Genomic DNA, 19,242 nt, shown 5'->3' on the forward strand with positions numbered 1-19,242 from the left:
CAGTCAATAGCAAGAATTAACTTCATTTTGACAAATATGTTGTACTGTTTATTTATTTATTCATAACTATTTGTTGTACACATGTACTACATGATAAGAGCATTAAAAAAAATGAAGCACTAGGCAGTGGTTAACACACTTTAGAATAACGATGAAAAGGCCATAATATTATGAGATTTTACTTTAATTTCATGTAGCCCAATTATTATGTAATTCTTGTTTAAAATTTTAATAATGAAAAAATTATGAACTAAAATGACAATAAAATTATCCCATTATTCGTACATATTTATAGGGTAAATTTATTAAGTGACAACACATTGGTCTTATAGGTGTGTTCATGACGGATAATAAATTTTGTTATGGGTGCGTCTATAATTGACATTTTGTATGGAAACGGAAACCTCAGTTTTAAGTGGTTTAAGTGTGATTATAAAAAGTTGGCACCGAATTAAGTACTATATTCGATTTTTAATTCGACAGAGTAGTTTGATAACAGTAATATACACAAATATTTGCATTAAAGCCTTAGCGCTGTCCTGTTGATGGAACAAAAAAGTTTTATACTCTTTGTTTTGATTCTACAATAATGTTTTATGATTGAAAGGAAAACGGTCTATACTTACATTATTACCTTAAAATCTTTTATTTTTTTTATCTGTAAAATTAATGTATATAATAAATTATAAAACAAGGATAAATTGTCCCAAATTGGAAAATTTTATTAACGGTTTTGAGTGTCTCTTATAGCATTAATATGTAGAAAGACAATATTTTAGGAGAGTTTTGGACAGAAAATACATCGTGAAAACTCGTCTTCAGAGTGAAATGTAATGTGGAAGTTGTCATAATGTCTTCGGTGAAGCTTGTTGAAAGATGATTGGATTTTTTTTTTGATATGTATATTTTTTTCAATTACATTTAGGAGTATTACAAAGGATCCACCTGGTAACACTGAGTGCAGATGACAGGCCAGGCGACAGCTGTTGTCATTCGAATTATGAATTGACTTGTACAAGGAATGAACAATGTTTTGACGACCAGTGTGTGTATTGTAAATCCGTTTAAATGCCGTCCGCAAATAAGACATATAAATGTAATATAAAGAAATAAAACATAAATCCTATCTATAAAAATTTGGAATCTTGTGCTCCGCCTGCGCACAGGTAGTTGATAAAATGAGAATTTTATATTTTTTTATTCTATATTTGTGTATCGTGATTAATGGAGAAAAAGAAACCGAGGAAGAAGCAAACCGAAAGAGAATTATCGAGCAGTTAACAAGAACTCGCACTGTTTTGCTAGATGATTACCTTTTAGTGACAAGACACATCGCAACCGATGTATATATGTACAGAAGTTATCGTACGGTGTCCGTTGTATTTTACCGCATAGAGAGCGATATCGTCGATGCACTTTTCACATTTCAGTCCGAGGAGCTTCATATGAACAATATAGGTAGGTGCAATGTTAATAATTACACTGATTTATAAGCTTTTGCTACGGGTTCCGCCCGCGTAATGGTCTTAGCAGAATAAGAGTTCCACAGTTTTCCAGGAATACATAAATAGGCTGACTAATATCAAATCTAAAGGTCTCTGTAATTACTTCTAAGAAATAACCATGGGTGTAGCTCCCTAGCTAGCCCCTGCAAGGGTGGTTGGCGCCCAACCTAGGAAGGTTGACCTTCAGTGGTGAAAGGTGGAATTTTCTAAATGGAAACCCGAGTCAATATATAGGTACTAATATGCGGAAATGTGGTCTGCAAACAATTTTAATGATCTAAGTTTCTACATAAAGGCAAGCCGGTGGGAATCTGGTTATATGGACCCTTTGTCACTATTGTGCTTACAGGGGCGTTGCGTGGCAGAGACCTTTCATTGGGCTTTCTCTTTAACCCCTCCCGGCTGCTCCCTTATAGATAATCTGTAGCTTCGCCAATGTAAATATTGTAACAAACTCACATTTATATTACTAATAGAATTATTAGAAATACTATGCAGTTCTTGCACAATTTACAAAAATATTATTGCACACTTGATTTCCATTTATCTTCTGTGTACAATAAATGTGTGTGTAATATTTAATTTAAACCAACTAGAGACTACTTTATCAAATTGGAAGATAAGAGGGTAGTTTCATAAAACTTGGATTCTTGAACCCACTGTATAGTTAAACAACTTTGTGATAATGTTAGACTAATTTAAATAACTAGGCAGTGTTCACAGCCTCACCCATGTTTAAAAGCTTTTCTCGATAGTGAAGTCCCTAACGCACTTTACTAATGCGTAGTGCCATCTGGAAGACGTTAGTGCCATCGAATAAAAAAAATAATAATTGAATTACATGTTTAAGTTACCCTGATAAAAAGTAGCCTTGATGTTAATTCGGGATAAGGTCTATTTGTGTACCAAATTTGATTCAGCTGTGGTTCTTTCTAAAAAACTTATAAACATTTTTTCAAAATTTCGCATTTATATTATTAGCAAAATTTTGTTTAATTATTAGGGTAATGGAAAAAGAATATTTGTAAATACTTGTTACATAATTATAATTTATTTTGTTTAAAGGTACTTATTTGAAATTGTTGCTTTATAAAAAAAATGCACACGTACAAATACATTCACCCACACATTTTATTAATCATTTGGTATTAGTACACTAAAAGCTGTTCTTCTGAAGATCTAGATCTAATTTGATAACTATAGTAAAAGGAAACTTTTGGAAAATAGATGAATGTAATATTATCTTTCTTTTGCGGAAATACACTAAAACTGGGTTGGCAAACCCTTATTAGTTAATGTGTCCTAGTCTTCTAAAAATATTCCTGTAACCATCGTAGTTGGTTAGCTGTCCAATCTTTAAAAACTCCATAGGTCTCTGAAATGTCTTATGTCTGCGTTTATAAGAGAAGGTTTTAGATTCATAATAATATGGCTCCAAACATCTTACCAAAACCTATAAAATAGACTTAAGATATACATAGGAACATATACATGAGACCACTCGGCAAATACCGAAAATTTGGCGGGCTTCGTTGCCGAATATCCAAAAGCCTTGGTCCAACGCGTGGCGTGATAATTTATATCGACGTGTTTGTTCCTCGCTCGTTTATTTAAGCGTATTGCCTATTGACCTCCCTCCCACGCCGTGCCTAAAACATATTAACTAAATGTATCTACTGCATAAAATTAATTGATCTTTTTTTGTTAACTACAACAAGGAAATTTAATTACTTTAATGAATTTAAGAACAAATCACCCGATAAATACTAGATATTCGGCCGAATAGTATAATCTTCTAAAAAAGAACGCGCGCGCACGCATTCACATCCCCTAAAAGGTAGGCAGGGGCGTTACTAGTTCACCCGCTTTCCCCCGCCGTGTGTCTTCTCTCTCATTGTGTTATAAGAGGCTACCCTGTCGCCGTATCCGGCACAAATTCCACACTCTGGACTGAAAACGAGTAGAAAAACCCAACATCACTTTGCCCGACCTGGGGTTCGAACACAAAACACAATATTTTTCGTTCTGTTTGTCTGTAGAATCATTTATAACATAGATAACTAATAAACAGATTCGTCATAGCTTTCGTTGTTAGGTAAAAAAAAACAAAGTGTAAACTAATCTATATTCCTGCAACAGGATTCGAAACCGGGAACGAAAACTACTTACATTTTTTAACGGTGCCTGTGTCTTAGCTATCAACATAAAAAGGTCAAACTATATATAACTGTTCGTGGAATATTTATACTGAGGGTAATGTTAAGACTCATTTTAACTGACTGTTGATAGAATGACCTTATCTTGTCTTATGTATGTGGAGAATAGAAGGCAAATTGATTCTAAGATTTAATCAAGAATATCTTCGTATTAGCTTTTGCCTGCAGCTCCGAATGCGTGAAAAAGGGTTTTCCGGAATAAATATTTTCCCAGTTAAGTAACCTATAGCATTAAAGTGTAATAGCTTCCTATTCGTAAAAAAAAAACAAAATCGGTTTAGTACTTTCTGAGATTATTGCATTCAAAACAAACTCTTCAGCTTTATATATTAGTGTAGATCAAACTGGTTTGCATATTAGATATTCTTTGACGTGATATGGACGAAACTATTATCATGATCTGATGATCATCAGCACCAGGAAATCCTCTTCTAAACATAGACATCTCCTAAAGAATTCCAAACCAGTGCGTTTAAAGAGGCCTGCATCCAGCGACATATGAATATTGCCATAATCGGCACAAATTTCAAAATCCGAAAAACATGTTATTTGAAAATCGTATACAATTTTACGGAGTTGCTTGGCTGGCGTTCGTACGTAAAGCCTACGTCGCTTGATGCCTACGTTTATGTTTATTAACTGCGAGATGATTACAGGCTTTATCGTCATAATTGTTTTATGGCCATCTTGAACTATTTATTTACTCATATCAAATATATTAAACAAAGGTTATCATAACCAACAGTAACATTAACTTATGCATTAAAATAAAACTATTTTGCGGATTTTATCGCTTTTTTTTATCATAATTTTTCCTAATTCCCGAAAATAACATTCGCGTCAACATTAGAAATCATTAACTACGCGAGCTAATTTGTTTCTTTGAAAGATATATGACAATAATAATATACTCGCTGATTATTAACTGGCTTTTGCCTGCGGTTCCGCCCGCTTGAAAAATATTTTCGGCATAAATATTTTCTGGGGTTAAATAGTAGCCTATAGCACTCAGGAGCTACAATTGAGTGTCTCACTCATAAGATAATATACCGCAAAAAAGTGAAAATCGCTATTTTTCCAGATACGATAGTTTATTTTAAGGAGCCATCTAAATACCAAGGTGAACGATATCGAAGGCTTTTTTATGTCTAAATATATGGCTACTGTAGATCTAATTTTCCACACTAGTGATTACATCATTAACAAAATTATATAATGCTGCATTAATTGATTTTGTGTTGCGAAATCCATACTGTTCAGGCGCAATAAGATTATTAGTTGCGAGAAAGGATTATAAAGAAAAATATTTAATTTGTTCGTAGATTTTTAAGAAGATAAGGATCGCTGCTACTGGTTTGTGACAGTTAATACCTTTACTATTACCCTTCTTAAATCGGTTTTTTAGTGAGTTTCATCCATAAAGGCGACACAACTATCTATTACTTTTATATGAACACCATTAATTAATAAGGACTAACGTATCATTCTATCGAATCAATCAACGCGAGTGTGGGCTGTGGTCTTTATTAATTAATACTTGAATCATCCTCAACTACAGAGCGAGGCGGATCGCGGTAATACTCTAGATAAATTGTTTCCTTTTCCCGATGTATCTGATCTTACTGGAGTGTGTCATTCGTTGATTATGACACGCGACCGACGGGAAACTAAAGACTGCGTTGGTTAGTGGTTCGGATTACGTTGTATTAGCGCAATGTGGTATGTAATCATACTGTATAATGTATAATCTATATCTGTACTATTACTAGGAACTGAACCGATGTTGATTAAAATAAAAGGAAATATCATACCAACTAACCGACCGATACGACTGTCAATGACCAAATGCCACTGCGCTCGGTCTGACAAACGCTCAGTGTTTTATAGCAAAAGATGTCACAAATACCCCCTTAAGAATATTTTTATCCCAACACTATCATATAAAGAAGAAGAGTTACTGGTGGTAGGTCTCTCATATGTGAGAGTCCGCCTGGGTAGTTTACCTAAGCAATGTCTATTTCTGCTGCCAAGCAGCAGTGTGTAGTCACTGTTGTATTTCGGTTTGAAGGACATTGTAGCCAGTGCAACTACTGGACATAATAAGACTTAATATCTCATGTATCAGGATGGTGAGCGCTGTGGTATAGCAAACAATACTTTGTAATTCAATGTGTTGGATGATGTTTCTACAGCTTATGGGCGGTCCTATCAGGCGAACGGCAAGCTCGTCTCGTCATTTACAGCAATAAAAAAAAGTGTTTGAACGCGATAATTTCAGGGGCTAAGTACTTACCGATATTGATTTTTTGTAGGGAGCTACATGTCTCCGAGGAGGAGTAATATAAATTTTTCAAGATCGGTTTCATAGTTCCTGAGATTAGCGCATTCAATCAAACTCTTCAGGTTTTTAACAGTAATATGGATTACGTCACATGAAACGTCAAGAATACATGATGTATTTTTAGAATCACAATGACCGACAATATGAGTGACTTAACTGTCATCACGGTCTATAATCATTAGAGAGCAGTTATTAGTTACAATACTGTGTGACAATATCTTTAATGTGTTTATTGATTACTCCCTCTAAGTAATAAGGTTCCTAATCGATTGAGTAAGTAGGGCATACATATAAATCAAATTAGAACGTCTCGAATGTGCGTACATAATTGTATTTTAATATAGAAGTTTTGGCAGGTTTAATTTTTTTATAAGTGCACCGCAAGGTGACCCGACTGCCTGATGGTAAGTAAATTGGGGTCCAATAGAAGGTCGATTGATGAGAGATGATACCCCTCGGCCATCTACACAATTGTGCCGGCCTGTTGGAACCGGATATACACAGGCTGATCCCGGAACGCGACACTTACTTTAACCACTATGGCGGGTTTTAACACCTTGTATACCGTGGCCACTGTCGAAGCGGATACAAAATATATCCTACCACCAGCCTTAACATGTTGATATTCATTAATATGTTTCCTTTTTTTCCTCCATCAAATTTGCCTTGAGGGTGTCTTGCTGTAAGGATTATATCACGATTATAAATACTACCGTGTGTCTAAAACTATGCAAACATCGAGTCGGTACTATAATCAATCTTTCACCCAGCATTCATATTAAAAATACAGTTTATCTTATCAACTCCCACTTCTGATTATCTCCCTTATCGCTGTTATTCAGAAAGCGTAATGATTTTACTGGCACAAATCAAGTCGTACTGGTTCTTATCAAACTTGATTGCAAAAGTATGTATATTAACATGCTATTTGGGTATACGAGTCGGAAGAGAACAAAATAAACATAATAAACTTAAACAATAGAACTACTAAACAACTGTTCTACTAAACAATAGAACAATAGTCTTTGATTTTACCGTGGACAAACTGAAATAATATTACTGAATTCGTAATTGTTCGGAAATTTCATTAGTTGTCGATCTTAGATTCTAGGACAGGGTTCTCAAAGTATTTAATGCCACGCCACCCAGCTTCCAAAGCTTTCCAAAACAGAAATGCCCACCCTCCCTTTTTCTTTAACGTAAGGAAAAGGAAGGGAAGGGATTATGAATCTTCAATATACGTTGTCAGGGGTACAGAAGACCATATGGTAAATTGATTGACAAACTCTCCAGAGAGGTCCGCCCCTCATTTGAAAAAAAAACAATATTCTAGGAGTTGCAGTTTTGTACGTTTAGGCCTCTAATAAAGACTGCCTAGTCTCTATAGTGTATTCCACCAGCCTGTTTCAGAAATCTAAACTATGTGTGATGTAAACTAACCCACCCACTTACCAATTATATGTAATGCAAATGGTAACATTCTTTAACTGGTCATGTAATGCTATAGTTTAATTCAATGCCAACCGTAACTACTCCCCCGCGAGGCAATTCTACCAGAACCAGTATACCATTCGCAGGTTTCCCTTGGCGTTGACAGCAATATTTTTTTTTATTTTTAAAAACCGTAACTACTCACACCAAATGCACGCCAATACTTGGGGGCATATTTGCTGCGACACACAGGCACACAATTCAGTGTGTATAACTCATGGTTGTAAATACACATAGAGGCCTAAAAAAGTTCGCGAACATATCCCCTCATCCCCTCCATCTATCCTAGAGGGTTTCATTATCTTTCCTCTACTCTTCCTTCACTCTATCCCCTCTCTTCTTCCTCCCAGGCCATGAGACTAGATAGTCGTGGGTCGCCAGCGTACTGTCCGCTGGCACCCTCGGTGATAACGATAGAGCCTACGGGCCTAACGGTGGTTGCTAAGCTGGGGACCGCTTGTACACCGTTCTCAGGGTACCACCAGTGATAACCAAGGCAACTCTCCAAAAAAAAAATCGTAACTACAAATTATGCTTTGTTTAGTATATTATTTTTTATTTTAATCATGTATTTTTATTAACCTTGAATGGATAGATATTTCTAACATTTCTGGAACCATATGAAGGAAGTCCCTTTAAAAACATAGGTTTTTTTCCGTTACTCAAAACATTTGAGCATATTATCAAACCTTACTTGGATATTTCTATACTATAGTTTTTTTTATAAATATTTCTTATCATGAAACTTCACATTCATAACACTCGCTTGCAAATATACCAAGATCTTTTATTCCACTTCTCATTAGCAGTAAGTAACAAGGCGTAGCCATGCATTGCGCAGGCGTGATGCAAATAAAAAAAACATCGGTCTTCTACCAGCAGCCATAAGAATTTTATTTTAAAAAATTACAATTGTCATCAGCAGTTATAGAGGTGTCGTACGCAATTCGTGTTATGTAGATAACAAGAATGATAGCAGAGTGGCTTTAGAATCATGAAGGGTATGGAACTGTAGGTAGTTTTAAGACAGGTCTTCCCAAGATCCTAGCGGGTCGCTAGGCTGTTAACTGGAGCATAGCCTCACCTGGTTGGAAACGTAGTTTTATTTACCAACGTATTAAAGATGTAAATCGCCTGCGAAAATGTTTAAATTCCATGTTTATTTATACGTTTTCTTTTAACCATCTATAACATTATGCAAATTTTGTTCCGGTATTTAAAAAGAAAACCATTTTATTCCAGGCTCCTGCAGTCCTCAAGAGGTAATAATAAATTTAAAACACGGTTCGTACCCGGCTGTAAATCCGGACGGCTTCAAATTTCCCAAACACTTCATAGAACCGACATCCAGGGAGGGTATACACACACTGGAAATATTATCTGATGGAAGGAACAAAACGTATTCAATACGAAACCCAAATCCAGGGTACTGGTTTGCTTTAGTGTACATAAAATGGGAGGATCCAAGGACGCAGAAAGTTGAGCAGCAAGGTGGGTGGCAGCATTTTATATTAAGAGTATATCAAAATGAATCATCAAACATAAATGTCACCGTTCGAATTTTGAATGTCAGATGAGACAAAATAATCGTATTATCTAAATCTTTATCTTACTATCATAAAACATACTTATTTAGAATACGAAGTTTTTTCTTGCTACGTCACTTAGATTATACAAATACCAAACAATCATGCTTAAACCTTGACCCCACTTAATAATGACGTGGCTATTAGGGATAACGAACCATTTTCGGTCACATAGCACTTGCTCAGAACAAATATTTGTAGACAATGCAAAGAAAATCATTAATTCCTATACATTAGAATAGATGGTATCTTTTCGAAGCACTGCTTTGATTCTAACTTTCGTCTGTACATATTCAAAAGGCAGCCAATCCAGAATGCGTCGCATTGGCTCTGATTTGTACACTGTAATGTTTAAATAATTGCTATTTTATCCGAAGGTTTAAGCAATGTCTCCAGTCTGCCAACTTGACAATGTCTGTTGCTATAGTGAGCAACATTATTGTGCTCCATTCTAAAGGAGTTTGTCAGTTTACTGAGTATTGAGTTATTACAAAGATTTCGTATCTAATGTGGAGATCAACACAGTTCAGTAGCATATAGCTTTGTAAAATTATCAAATTTTACAAAGCTCTCTCTCTAAAGTTTAATTTTGCTACTGATTATTCATATCAGGCAAGCGTCTTTCTCGTCTAGTTATTTAGGTATATTTAAAAATCGAAATGATTAATGAAACCCGAGGCGTGAAGAGCTCTCGTGACCTCGCGTGCGCTCGTCGTTTTGATTGTCCGCCTCCCAACTTCCTGTCCTACTTACGTGCATCAATTGCACGAGCATTATCTATTATCACATCCATTATTGCCTGCTATTCATTGGCGCATCGGGGTTTACGCTGGTTCGTACAGGTTTGTATGTTATAAGTTTTTTATGAGGCTACAAAGGTTGTAAAACTGAAGAGGATTGCTCCGAAATTGCAAATATGTAGTGAAGAAAGTACCGCCGCTATTTTAATGGTTAAAAAAATGTATGTCCTTTGGAAGTAGGTATTAAGGAATTCCTTTATAAATAAAGAAATCTGCGATATTTTAACATTGAGCATACACTTATTCACAATCAATGTTATATGCTTGTCAGAAATATAACTATGACAAGTCTCTAGCTTAAAATAATATTTTAATATCATCCAAATATTCTATTGCAGCGATTAAGATACCGAATCCAAGATCTCGAGGTGCTTAACTGTCTCACTACCACTTGTCTTATAGCTCTGTAGTTACCTCAGTTTCAATTTATATCTCTAATAAAGTAAAAGACAATACGGTGCAATAACAATTTAACAATTATATGTATTGATTACAATGATTTCGCGTTCATCTCGGTGGTGCAGTTGTATTGCACGGGCAGTACAGTAGCGCTCTAAGGTCCTAGGTTCGAATCCCGGGTCGGGAAAAGTGATATTTAGGTTTTACTGCTCAGTATTAGCCCGGAGTCTGGAATTTGTGCCCAATATGGCAATAGGCTCACCCCCTATCACATCAGTGGACGAAACACACTTGGCGAAAAGTGTGTGCTCTAGTTGCGCCTTTGCACACTCCTTCGGCGATAAATGCATGATGTGTATTCATAATGTTTTAAAATTTCAGGTCTCGTTCCCAACTGCCAGACAATTTTGTACACTGATCTACAAGTGAAAAAAGAAAAAAATATCGAACTAATAGACTGCTTCAACGGCATCACCATAGATTATGCGAACGTACCGGCACTATTCAAATGCATCTCCATAGACAGTTCTGATCCAATAAGCATCAATGTTGCAATCGTAAATGCATCTACGGAGGATACAATAAATTTCAAATTACAAGCGCGTTCGTTACCAACAGATGAAAATTTCATAATCAACTGTGCCTTTGATCCAAAACTAGACAGTCAAACAATAACATTCATACCGCATCCAAACGCGTGGCATTATATACAAATAGATCGCATAAAAGGAAACACGTCAAGTTTCGCCGATTGCGAATCTTACCTTCGTTCAGATATCGATGATGTTGACAACCGCACGACTTTAGACTTTATGAGAGACAATAAAGATCGATTTTTCACATTCGATTACGGATTACCTACAACAGACATACAGGATGCTACCAGCTTAATAAATATCACGTCTTCTGAAGTCAAAACTTTGCGGTACAAAGTAAATCAATTTGTAGACATAGGCGGTAGTTTGGCGATCGAGACTAGCCTTCTTATGAGTTATAAGTATTATACAGTAGCAGGATATAAAAGGGAAGTGGAAAAAGGTGCTTTACTTGCCTTCACGGAAGACAATCAGTTTTTTAAAGCGGTGATTTGTATGGACATCGGGCATCCAAGCATACCATTAGAGACTGGCCATTGCAAATATAACGATAAAGTAAAGCCTGCCTTATTCGTCCTGAACAGTACAGATTCTGAGTCCATATATGGCAAAGTCATTATTCCTTTCCCGGAAAGCGGTACGTGGTATCTGTCGCTGAGGATATTTTGCGATGAAGTTGTCTGTCCCTGTCGCACTTCTGATAACGGTACTAAATATTATGTTGATTCTGCGAGGAGTGAAAGGGACGGAGATGATGAACTGAGCTCAGTTGGAAACAACACTAGGCCTGGCACGTCACAGTGCAACGCGACGGTGGTGCTGTCGGTGTCTTCAAAATCGTGCGTTGCTGGCGGGTGCAGTAACCACGGCAACTGCTTGCTGACCACTTTCGGAGGGATGGTCATGTCCTTCTGCTCTTGCACGGCTGGATACGGAGGTAAGAATATGTTTTAAAACATCCCGAGTACTGGTGTATTTTAAAAAAATAATTAGTAACGGTTTTTATCTGCATTATATGTTAGATTACAATCATAATCTTAGATAATATGTGGAAATAATTAATAAATAGATTTATAATCATTTTATACAATGTTAAAAAAATCTGTATGTTCCAAATTCATAAATACTTTGAGATTGTAATTTTAGAATAATTGTGTTTTTAAATGTTGAAAATCACTGTTTATGTTATAGAATTTTGAAATTGTACCCATAATTATATTTAAAATGAGAAATTGACTAATTTTCGTTTCTTTCCAGGTTGGGACTGTTCTGACGACTCGCGCATGGACAGCAGAATATACATGTTGGTCTCCGTTCTCTTCTTGACGTTAAGTAACCTCCTCTTTCTCCTATCAGTGTACGTAGCCATCATTCGCCTCTACTACACCGAGGCAATGATGTACGGCTTCACAATGGTCTTCTCCACATTCTACCACGCTTGCGACGCCCCCATCCAAGTCGCGTACTGCATCGTGCGCGGCAACATCCTCCAATTTGGAGACTTCTACGGCGGGCTCATGTCTTTCTGGGTCACTTTACTCGCCATGAGCATTGTTAGTGAACGATTCCGGTCTTTTTTCCAACTAATAGGTGCAATAGTTATAGCTTTATTAACTACTTGGAATATGCATTCGTTCGTATCCTTCGTACTGCCGGTAGCTGTAGGCGTAGTTGTTCTTCTAGTATCATGGTATTTGGATTACAGAAAGAATCGCTCGATGAGATACCCTAGGTCTTATTACACGGTTTATATGCCGCTAGGTTTAGTTCTAGTTTCAATAGGTCTTATATGTTACGGTTTTTTACAAACTGAACAGAATTACAAAATAGTTCATTCGTTCTGGCATATGATCATAGCTTTAAGTGTAGTGTTTTTACTGCCCGATGTGAAACGGGATGTCGACTCAAATCCGTTTGTTCCGAGTCCAAATTATTGCAGGTTGTCATTCTGTAAGATGTTCAATAGATCTCAAACTCCTATGAGGTCTGACTGAGGTGCGGAATTGTTTATTATTTTATAGTGACTAAATGAAAGTGTTCTTAAAAGAATCAAATAGCATGCCTCATGAGTCTTGAATGACCAGTTTTTACCTTTTATTATCAGCGGCTCTAGAATGTGCCGTAACGAACACGGCACATAGGTTCGTGTCGTTTTATTGTGATGATGGTGATTGGTTGATAGACCATCGCCTGAGTCACATGCTCACTCATGCTCAATCACATGCATAGTCTGTCGACCAATCACAACGGAACGACACGAGCCTTCGTCTCATTTTTACTACATTCTAGGTAGGCATGTGACAAACGCCATATTTTCAAATTGATAACTAAAGCATATACATATGTTAGTATTTTCAAATCAATTAACGGTCAGCGCAGACAGACGAATGTGATCATAGACGTCACACTACACTCCAAAAAGAAATTCGACCGTTCGTGATATTTTGTCCTTTATTGAACTTAGTCTAATCCAATTCGTCCGCCTGCGCCGACTCTTGTCTGATTTATACAATAGTTTCTCGCAGGACAGATACGGGAATATAGTAGAAAAATTTCGCATGTGAGAATCTATTATGCATTTTTTAAAATATGTTTTATAGTTTAATTAACCTTATTATTGAACAATTAGAATCGAGAATTGCACAAAGTGTTTTCGAAGGCGAACTTTAAATTTTATTTTCAGCAGCGAGAAACTATGTTTAAATCGGGCTTAAATAGAGATTCGGTTAGTATTTTAAGGCCGTCGCCTCGCGGTCATTATTATAAGGATAATTTTAATATTTCGATGAGTCACTATTGCAAGCTCTATTAATTATTACTTACGTAGAAAAATTCGATAAAAAAATTTCATGGTGGTAAAATTTATAAAGATCATAAGTTATATTTTTCTTTCGGGATTATTGATATTAATTTTTACTAAAAATTATAGAATTAGGTGTTAAATATAATTCTATTTGTGCAAACATAACATAGAAGCTTGTAATAGCGAGCCAGCGATTCATAGATATAACGACGATATATTCCTGCTAGTCATCAGTGAGTATAGATTTTTATACGTGTGCCGTTAAATAATCTTTTTTATGTATCGCACCTTTAGAATTACAATGACACAAGTGAAAAAAAAAAACATTAAATCGACTTATAATCCACAAAAATTTGAAAGTGAAAACTCGGGATCTATGAAACCGTTTTTTTTTTCCTCTAATTGGAAGCTACGTTACTCCTGAGTGCTATAGGCTATTTTTTATCCCGGGAAAACTCTTTCATGCGGGCGGAGCCGCAGGCAAAAGCTAGATTTAACATAATTTAATAAACGGTATAATAACATTATGCTTGGTACAAAAAAAAAACATTATATTGGAGATAAAGTGCTATTTGTATGTTTTAAGTAATAAGTAGGTGAATTATATAATTGTCGAAGAAATTCATGAATTTTGTCGTTCAGAATCTTATATTTTACAATTATAGTAAGATTTGATTTCCCATAATAATTCATAATTGTATCCAAAACTGTTAACGGGTAACAATAGAAATACGAGAAATATATTTTTAAACGCGAGAAACTAGTTAAGCCATGATTTAAAAAATAGGTAATAACGTTTACAGGTAAAACAAAGTCTTGCCCCAAGAAAGCTCTTTGTAAATAAGCCGTTTTGTGATAAAATAAATCGAGATTATTTTTTTTAAATACCTTTGATAATATTATTTTTGGCCAAGTCAAAGTCGTTACTTTAAAAGATAATATTAGTTTTAATATTGTCATTGAAAGTAACGACCAAAAAACAGTCCACAAAAAAAATGAAAAAAGTCGCAGGAACTAATTTAATGTTCAATATCCAAGTTATTGCTTTTTTTTCAACTCCAAAATCCTGTTTATAGCATTAATTATTAAGTACAATTAGGTTAGCATATTTTTCAACTGAATTTAAACCGTTTATTTGTATTGATACTTTATTGTAGTGTATTACGACACACATTTGTTTGAATATATCAGGTGCTTATTATTCTTGATAGCAAAAGCTAAGTTAATTGTTTTTTTGCACAATTATTTATTTATAATTTTTTGTATTTAAAATATTAGTATATTTACATATGTAAATTATATCTGCCAGGTTTATAAATTAGATAATTGTAAATGAAATTTTAAGGCTGGCTTGCACAACGACTTAACATTTTAGTGCTCAACACATTTATAATTTCGTGCTTTCACTGTTATTCATTAAGAGTTGACGAAGACAGCACTATTATTAAAATATATGTAGCGTTAAACATATTTAGTGAGAAGTTGTGCAAGCCAGCCTAAGTGTACCTTTTTTAAAACTGTTATTTACTTTGTGTTAGTAAGAACTCACCTGTACCTTCGACTGTATCCTACATTCCTATTTTGTATAGTTTTTACCGTATTCACGTTTAATTTTTGTGTTCCAGAAAGTTACCAATTAGAATAATGTAGTTTCTAAATATTACCTACAAACTAACGTATCACGTTTTTCCTACATTTAATTTGGATGTACGTTCATATTGAATTTTACAATAGAATTATTAAACATCACAAATAATTGTTACAATATTAAAATTCTCAAATATAATGCCAAGTGTAACCGATATTCTTGGCACATATTGTAATAGGGTATTTGACTGTCTGATTTTGTGCATTATTTATATGTAACAGTAATTTATATAATAAATAAGTCCTGTGAAAACAGCATTAAAATTCGATAAGAAATAAGGCAGTTATTTATATTTCGAATATTGTTGCGTGCAGTAGTGGGGATATCGCTCCATCTCTTTCTATCACACGCCTCGTAATTCCCGATGAGGTCACATCCAAGTATTTCGTCCCTTTTCTGTTTTTTGACACATAATCCTACTACATATACTAAATGGCTAATTACTTGTATATTATTAATCAAATTTCAATGACATTTTCTGTTTTAGAATTTACACGAAGTACATTAAAAATAAGTCAAGTACCCTATTATCTTTGTTTAGTCTAAGATGGGTTGCTATAGTAATTTAACAGACGAAAATAATCCTATTACTGTTCCTGATGTAGAAATATTAAATGTTATAGATAAATTATATCACAACACATTTTACGTCTGTTAAAACTAAATCCAATAGAATTGATATAAGTTAACTTAACGCCTTACTAAAACGTTTTATGCGTTTAGAATAGTTGTATTTTAGTATTTAGTCTTGCTACTTTGAGACATACACCTGAGAGAACCAGACAAAACATTGTTTAATAATGACAGATTATAATAATCATTACCGTATTTGTCCTTGGCTTAAATATGGGCCAGTTTTTACCCCGCATGTCCTGTAAACGGGCGTGCGCGTCGACAGCTTCTAACTCAGAGAGAGCGAATCTCAAATTTTCATCTGGGAAGGCAAAATGTTTTTTTTTTATATAGGTAATCCCAATTGAACACAAATAGATACATACAAAACTATGTTTTGAATCTAAGGAGTGGCATCTGACCCTACCCTCAACCTCCTGTTCTCCTGGCGACGCGCGTGCCCCTACCTATACGGGCTATTAACAAGTATGGCACGGTACAAGCCCTGTAGTGTAGATAGTACCTATGTTCTATCTTTTGCTGGAAATGACCCGCTACTACTACGACTATGGTAAACTAATTAAACGTTTTAATAAGGCGGTATATTATATAATACAACAAAATTAATCGAACAAGTTTTTTTTTGTGATACCAGATAGCTGTGCTAAATCATGTTTTAAAATACTCTGACGGTGCCTTATAAAGTCACGTTCAACAAATTGATGTTATTGTGCCATTATTATACATAAGTGTACAATATAGTGTAAGCGGAAAGTACAGTATATTTTTTAATCTATTTTTTAGACTCTTACGGCCGATATCAATAAAGGCCGTTTTGTAATAAACGATCTCGATCTCTACTTTCGATCTATCGGTGAAATGGACCAATCAGAACATTGCTTATTGACAAGTTTTCAAATAACCCATTTTGATTGGTTTATTATCGGGATCGAAGATTAAGATTTAGATCGTTTATGGAAAACGCCCGTAAATTATCTATTATCTTCAGATCCATCTTTAGCGATGATTGCCAATCAAAACGTTATTTTATTAAGCTTCAGATCGATCTTTAAAATACCAATCAGAATGTTATCGCATGATCAAAACAAATTCTGATTGGTGCATTTTCACGATGGATGGAGAGAGACTGGAGCGTTTATTGCAATCGGCGGTTAATTGTATATGTCTAGGTGTTTATGGGTATATTATGTTTTTATTAATTCACATCTTTATTTCGTGCTTCAATGCTAGATGTTATATTTATTATATAAGTAACTGTAGACCAAATTGAGTAAGCAAGTCGAAAGTGTGCTATTTTTATGTATAAAAGGAACGCAAGTGTACGATTTCATTTTTAATCCAATACCCACATTTGTAAATAACTGTTGATCATGTTTAAATTAAGGCAGGGTTTGCTAATTTAAAATTATATTGTGTTCACCCAAGGTATTAACTAAAGAAATGTTTTCCTTTAGCCGAATTATAAGAGATTTTATATTAAAAACAATTAAAGTGGTAAGAGCATTATTTAGTATGCATTTTCAGTTGTGGCCCTGAGTGTATTTTAAGTTTCGCTCAAATAATGTGAAATTGTATACAACTTTCAGTTACTTTGGTACCTATCAGGCTATTTTTCAAATTATTTTTGTAAATGGTGGATAATAATTTTATTTTGAAATACAACATAGTCTGCAGTTATTATATTTTTTTATACTCATATTTTATTCGCGAGAGTCCGAAATTAAAAATTAAACTAAAAAGTATTTTTTAGTAGTTAATTGTTGCACCTCAACCACATGACACCGACGAAATTATTAAAACCGAGGTCCCGTGTTCTAGCTCCGTAGGGGCTACGCGTCGTTTTTTTTTTGTTTTCGCCTGGGGCTTCGCTTCCTTTAGTGTTTCATTGTCATGGCTGTTGTATTTTACTTAGTTACAAAATTACAACAAACAAACTTTTAACAGTAAATATTTGTTAACATTTCGCAGAGAAGCCTGATGAATACTATAGGGAATTGATGTATGGAACTTGCATTCTACGACCTGAAAAGTTGAATATAAAAAATTTCCGTAATATTTGAAGTTAATCACAGCCTCTCGTCCAGATTTTAACAGAGTATGTTTGTCACTATGTAAAGAAGCGTGATCGCCTGATTTTTTTAATGAAACGATAATTTTATAAGAGATTGGAATTTTTACCGGTATAGTCAGGGGACTATTTAGTTTACCGGGGCATATCCGTGTTTTGCAATTACTGGCATTATATTCGAATATCAACTTTGATAGCCGTATATGTACCTCGTATTCATTATAAATTTTATCCCTAATTTAAAATGTCCATTTATATAATTTTAATTGTTATTTAGAAATAATTATTATGCTTGTAACATTGTTTTAACGTATCATAAGTGCCATGTTCGCCTACGTGATAAATAAAGTATTTATTTTATAGGTAAGAGTCATAAAACCCCTTATTGACCTTACTAAAGCTATCAAAGCTGCCGTTCGATTAGAATGCCCGTAATTGCAAAAAGACGGATTCGCCCCGTAGACAGAATTGGACTCCGTCATTATGTTCTATTTAAGTATACTATAATGCATTTATATTGTATATTTGTTGTCAATTTTTAAATGTGATTAATAATACCAAAATTTATTAAAACCTTTTGTTTTATTTCGTAAATAAACAGGTGTAACTAACAAACGATTCTGATATCTCTGGTTCGATGGTTGAAACGGACAAATCAGAGTAAAGTACCGCAGCGCTCATTACGTATTTCGATTAATATTCGATAGCGACTGGAGATAGATATAGGAATTGACTAATATATTGCACACACATCACGCATTCATACCCGAAGGGGTACGCAGAGTCGCAACTTTTCGCCAAGTGTGTTCCGTCCAGTGTGATGGGGGCAAGCCTATCGCCATAACGAGCACAAATTACAGACTCCGGGCTGATACTGAGCAGAAAAACCCAAATACTACTTAGCCAGAACCGAGATTCGAATCTAGGACCCTAGAATGCTGCCGTACCGCGCATGCAGTACAACTACATCACCAAGGCACTCGATATATTATAATTTAATTTATTTTTTAGACATAATTGCGTTTGCAAATATATCCATAAGACATCTGAGTTATGGCTGTGCTGACTATATTATTTGCTCTAAGTACACTTAATGATACCCCTAACATTTCAGAAACAATAACTGCCAGCAACTTGTGACTGACTATAGTTTGTA

At 34.9% G+C, this 19,242-nt stretch overlaps 1 protein-coding gene across 1 annotated transcript; it reads left to right on the forward strand.

The window, feature by feature from the left end:
• Positions 1-965: 965 nt before the first annotated feature.
• LOC115446815 (post-GPI attachment to proteins factor 6) lies at positions 966-18,659 on the forward strand. Its single transcript, XM_030173615.2, has 4 exons — positions 966-1,458; positions 8,796-9,044; positions 10,720-11,871; positions 12,192-18,659. Exons 1-4 carry the CDS (start codon positions 1,179-1,181, stop codon positions 12,926-12,928), a joined length of 2,418 nt encoding a protein of 805 aa, XP_030029475.2. The 5' UTR covers positions 966-1,178; the 3' UTR covers positions 12,929-18,659.
• The last annotated feature ends 583 nt before the right edge of the window (positions 18,660-19,242 follow it).

This window comes from Manduca sexta, chromosome 13 (genome assembly GCF_014839805.1).
Source record: "Manduca sexta isolate Smith_Timp_Sample1 chromosome 13, JHU_Msex_v1.0, whole genome shotgun sequence".
NCBI lineage: Eukaryota > Metazoa > Arthropoda > Insecta > Lepidoptera > Sphingidae > Manduca > Manduca sexta.

What these genes read in the sequence shown, in the direction of transcription:
- LOC115446815 (XM_030173615.2), top strand. Translation starts at nt 1,179, where the DNA reads ATGAGAATTTTATATTTTTTTATTCTATATTTGTGTATCGTGATTAAT. An exon ending in GCTTCATATGAACAATATAG is followed by an intron (nt 1,459 to 8,795) that starts GTAGGTGCAATG and finishes ATTTTATTCCAG; the next exon opens with GCTCCTGCAGTCCTCAAGAG. An exon ending in GCAGAAAGTTGAGCAGCAAG is followed by an intron (nt 9,045 to 10,719) that starts GTGGGTGGCAGC and finishes TTAAAATTTCAG; the next exon opens with GTCTCGTTCCCAACTGCCAG.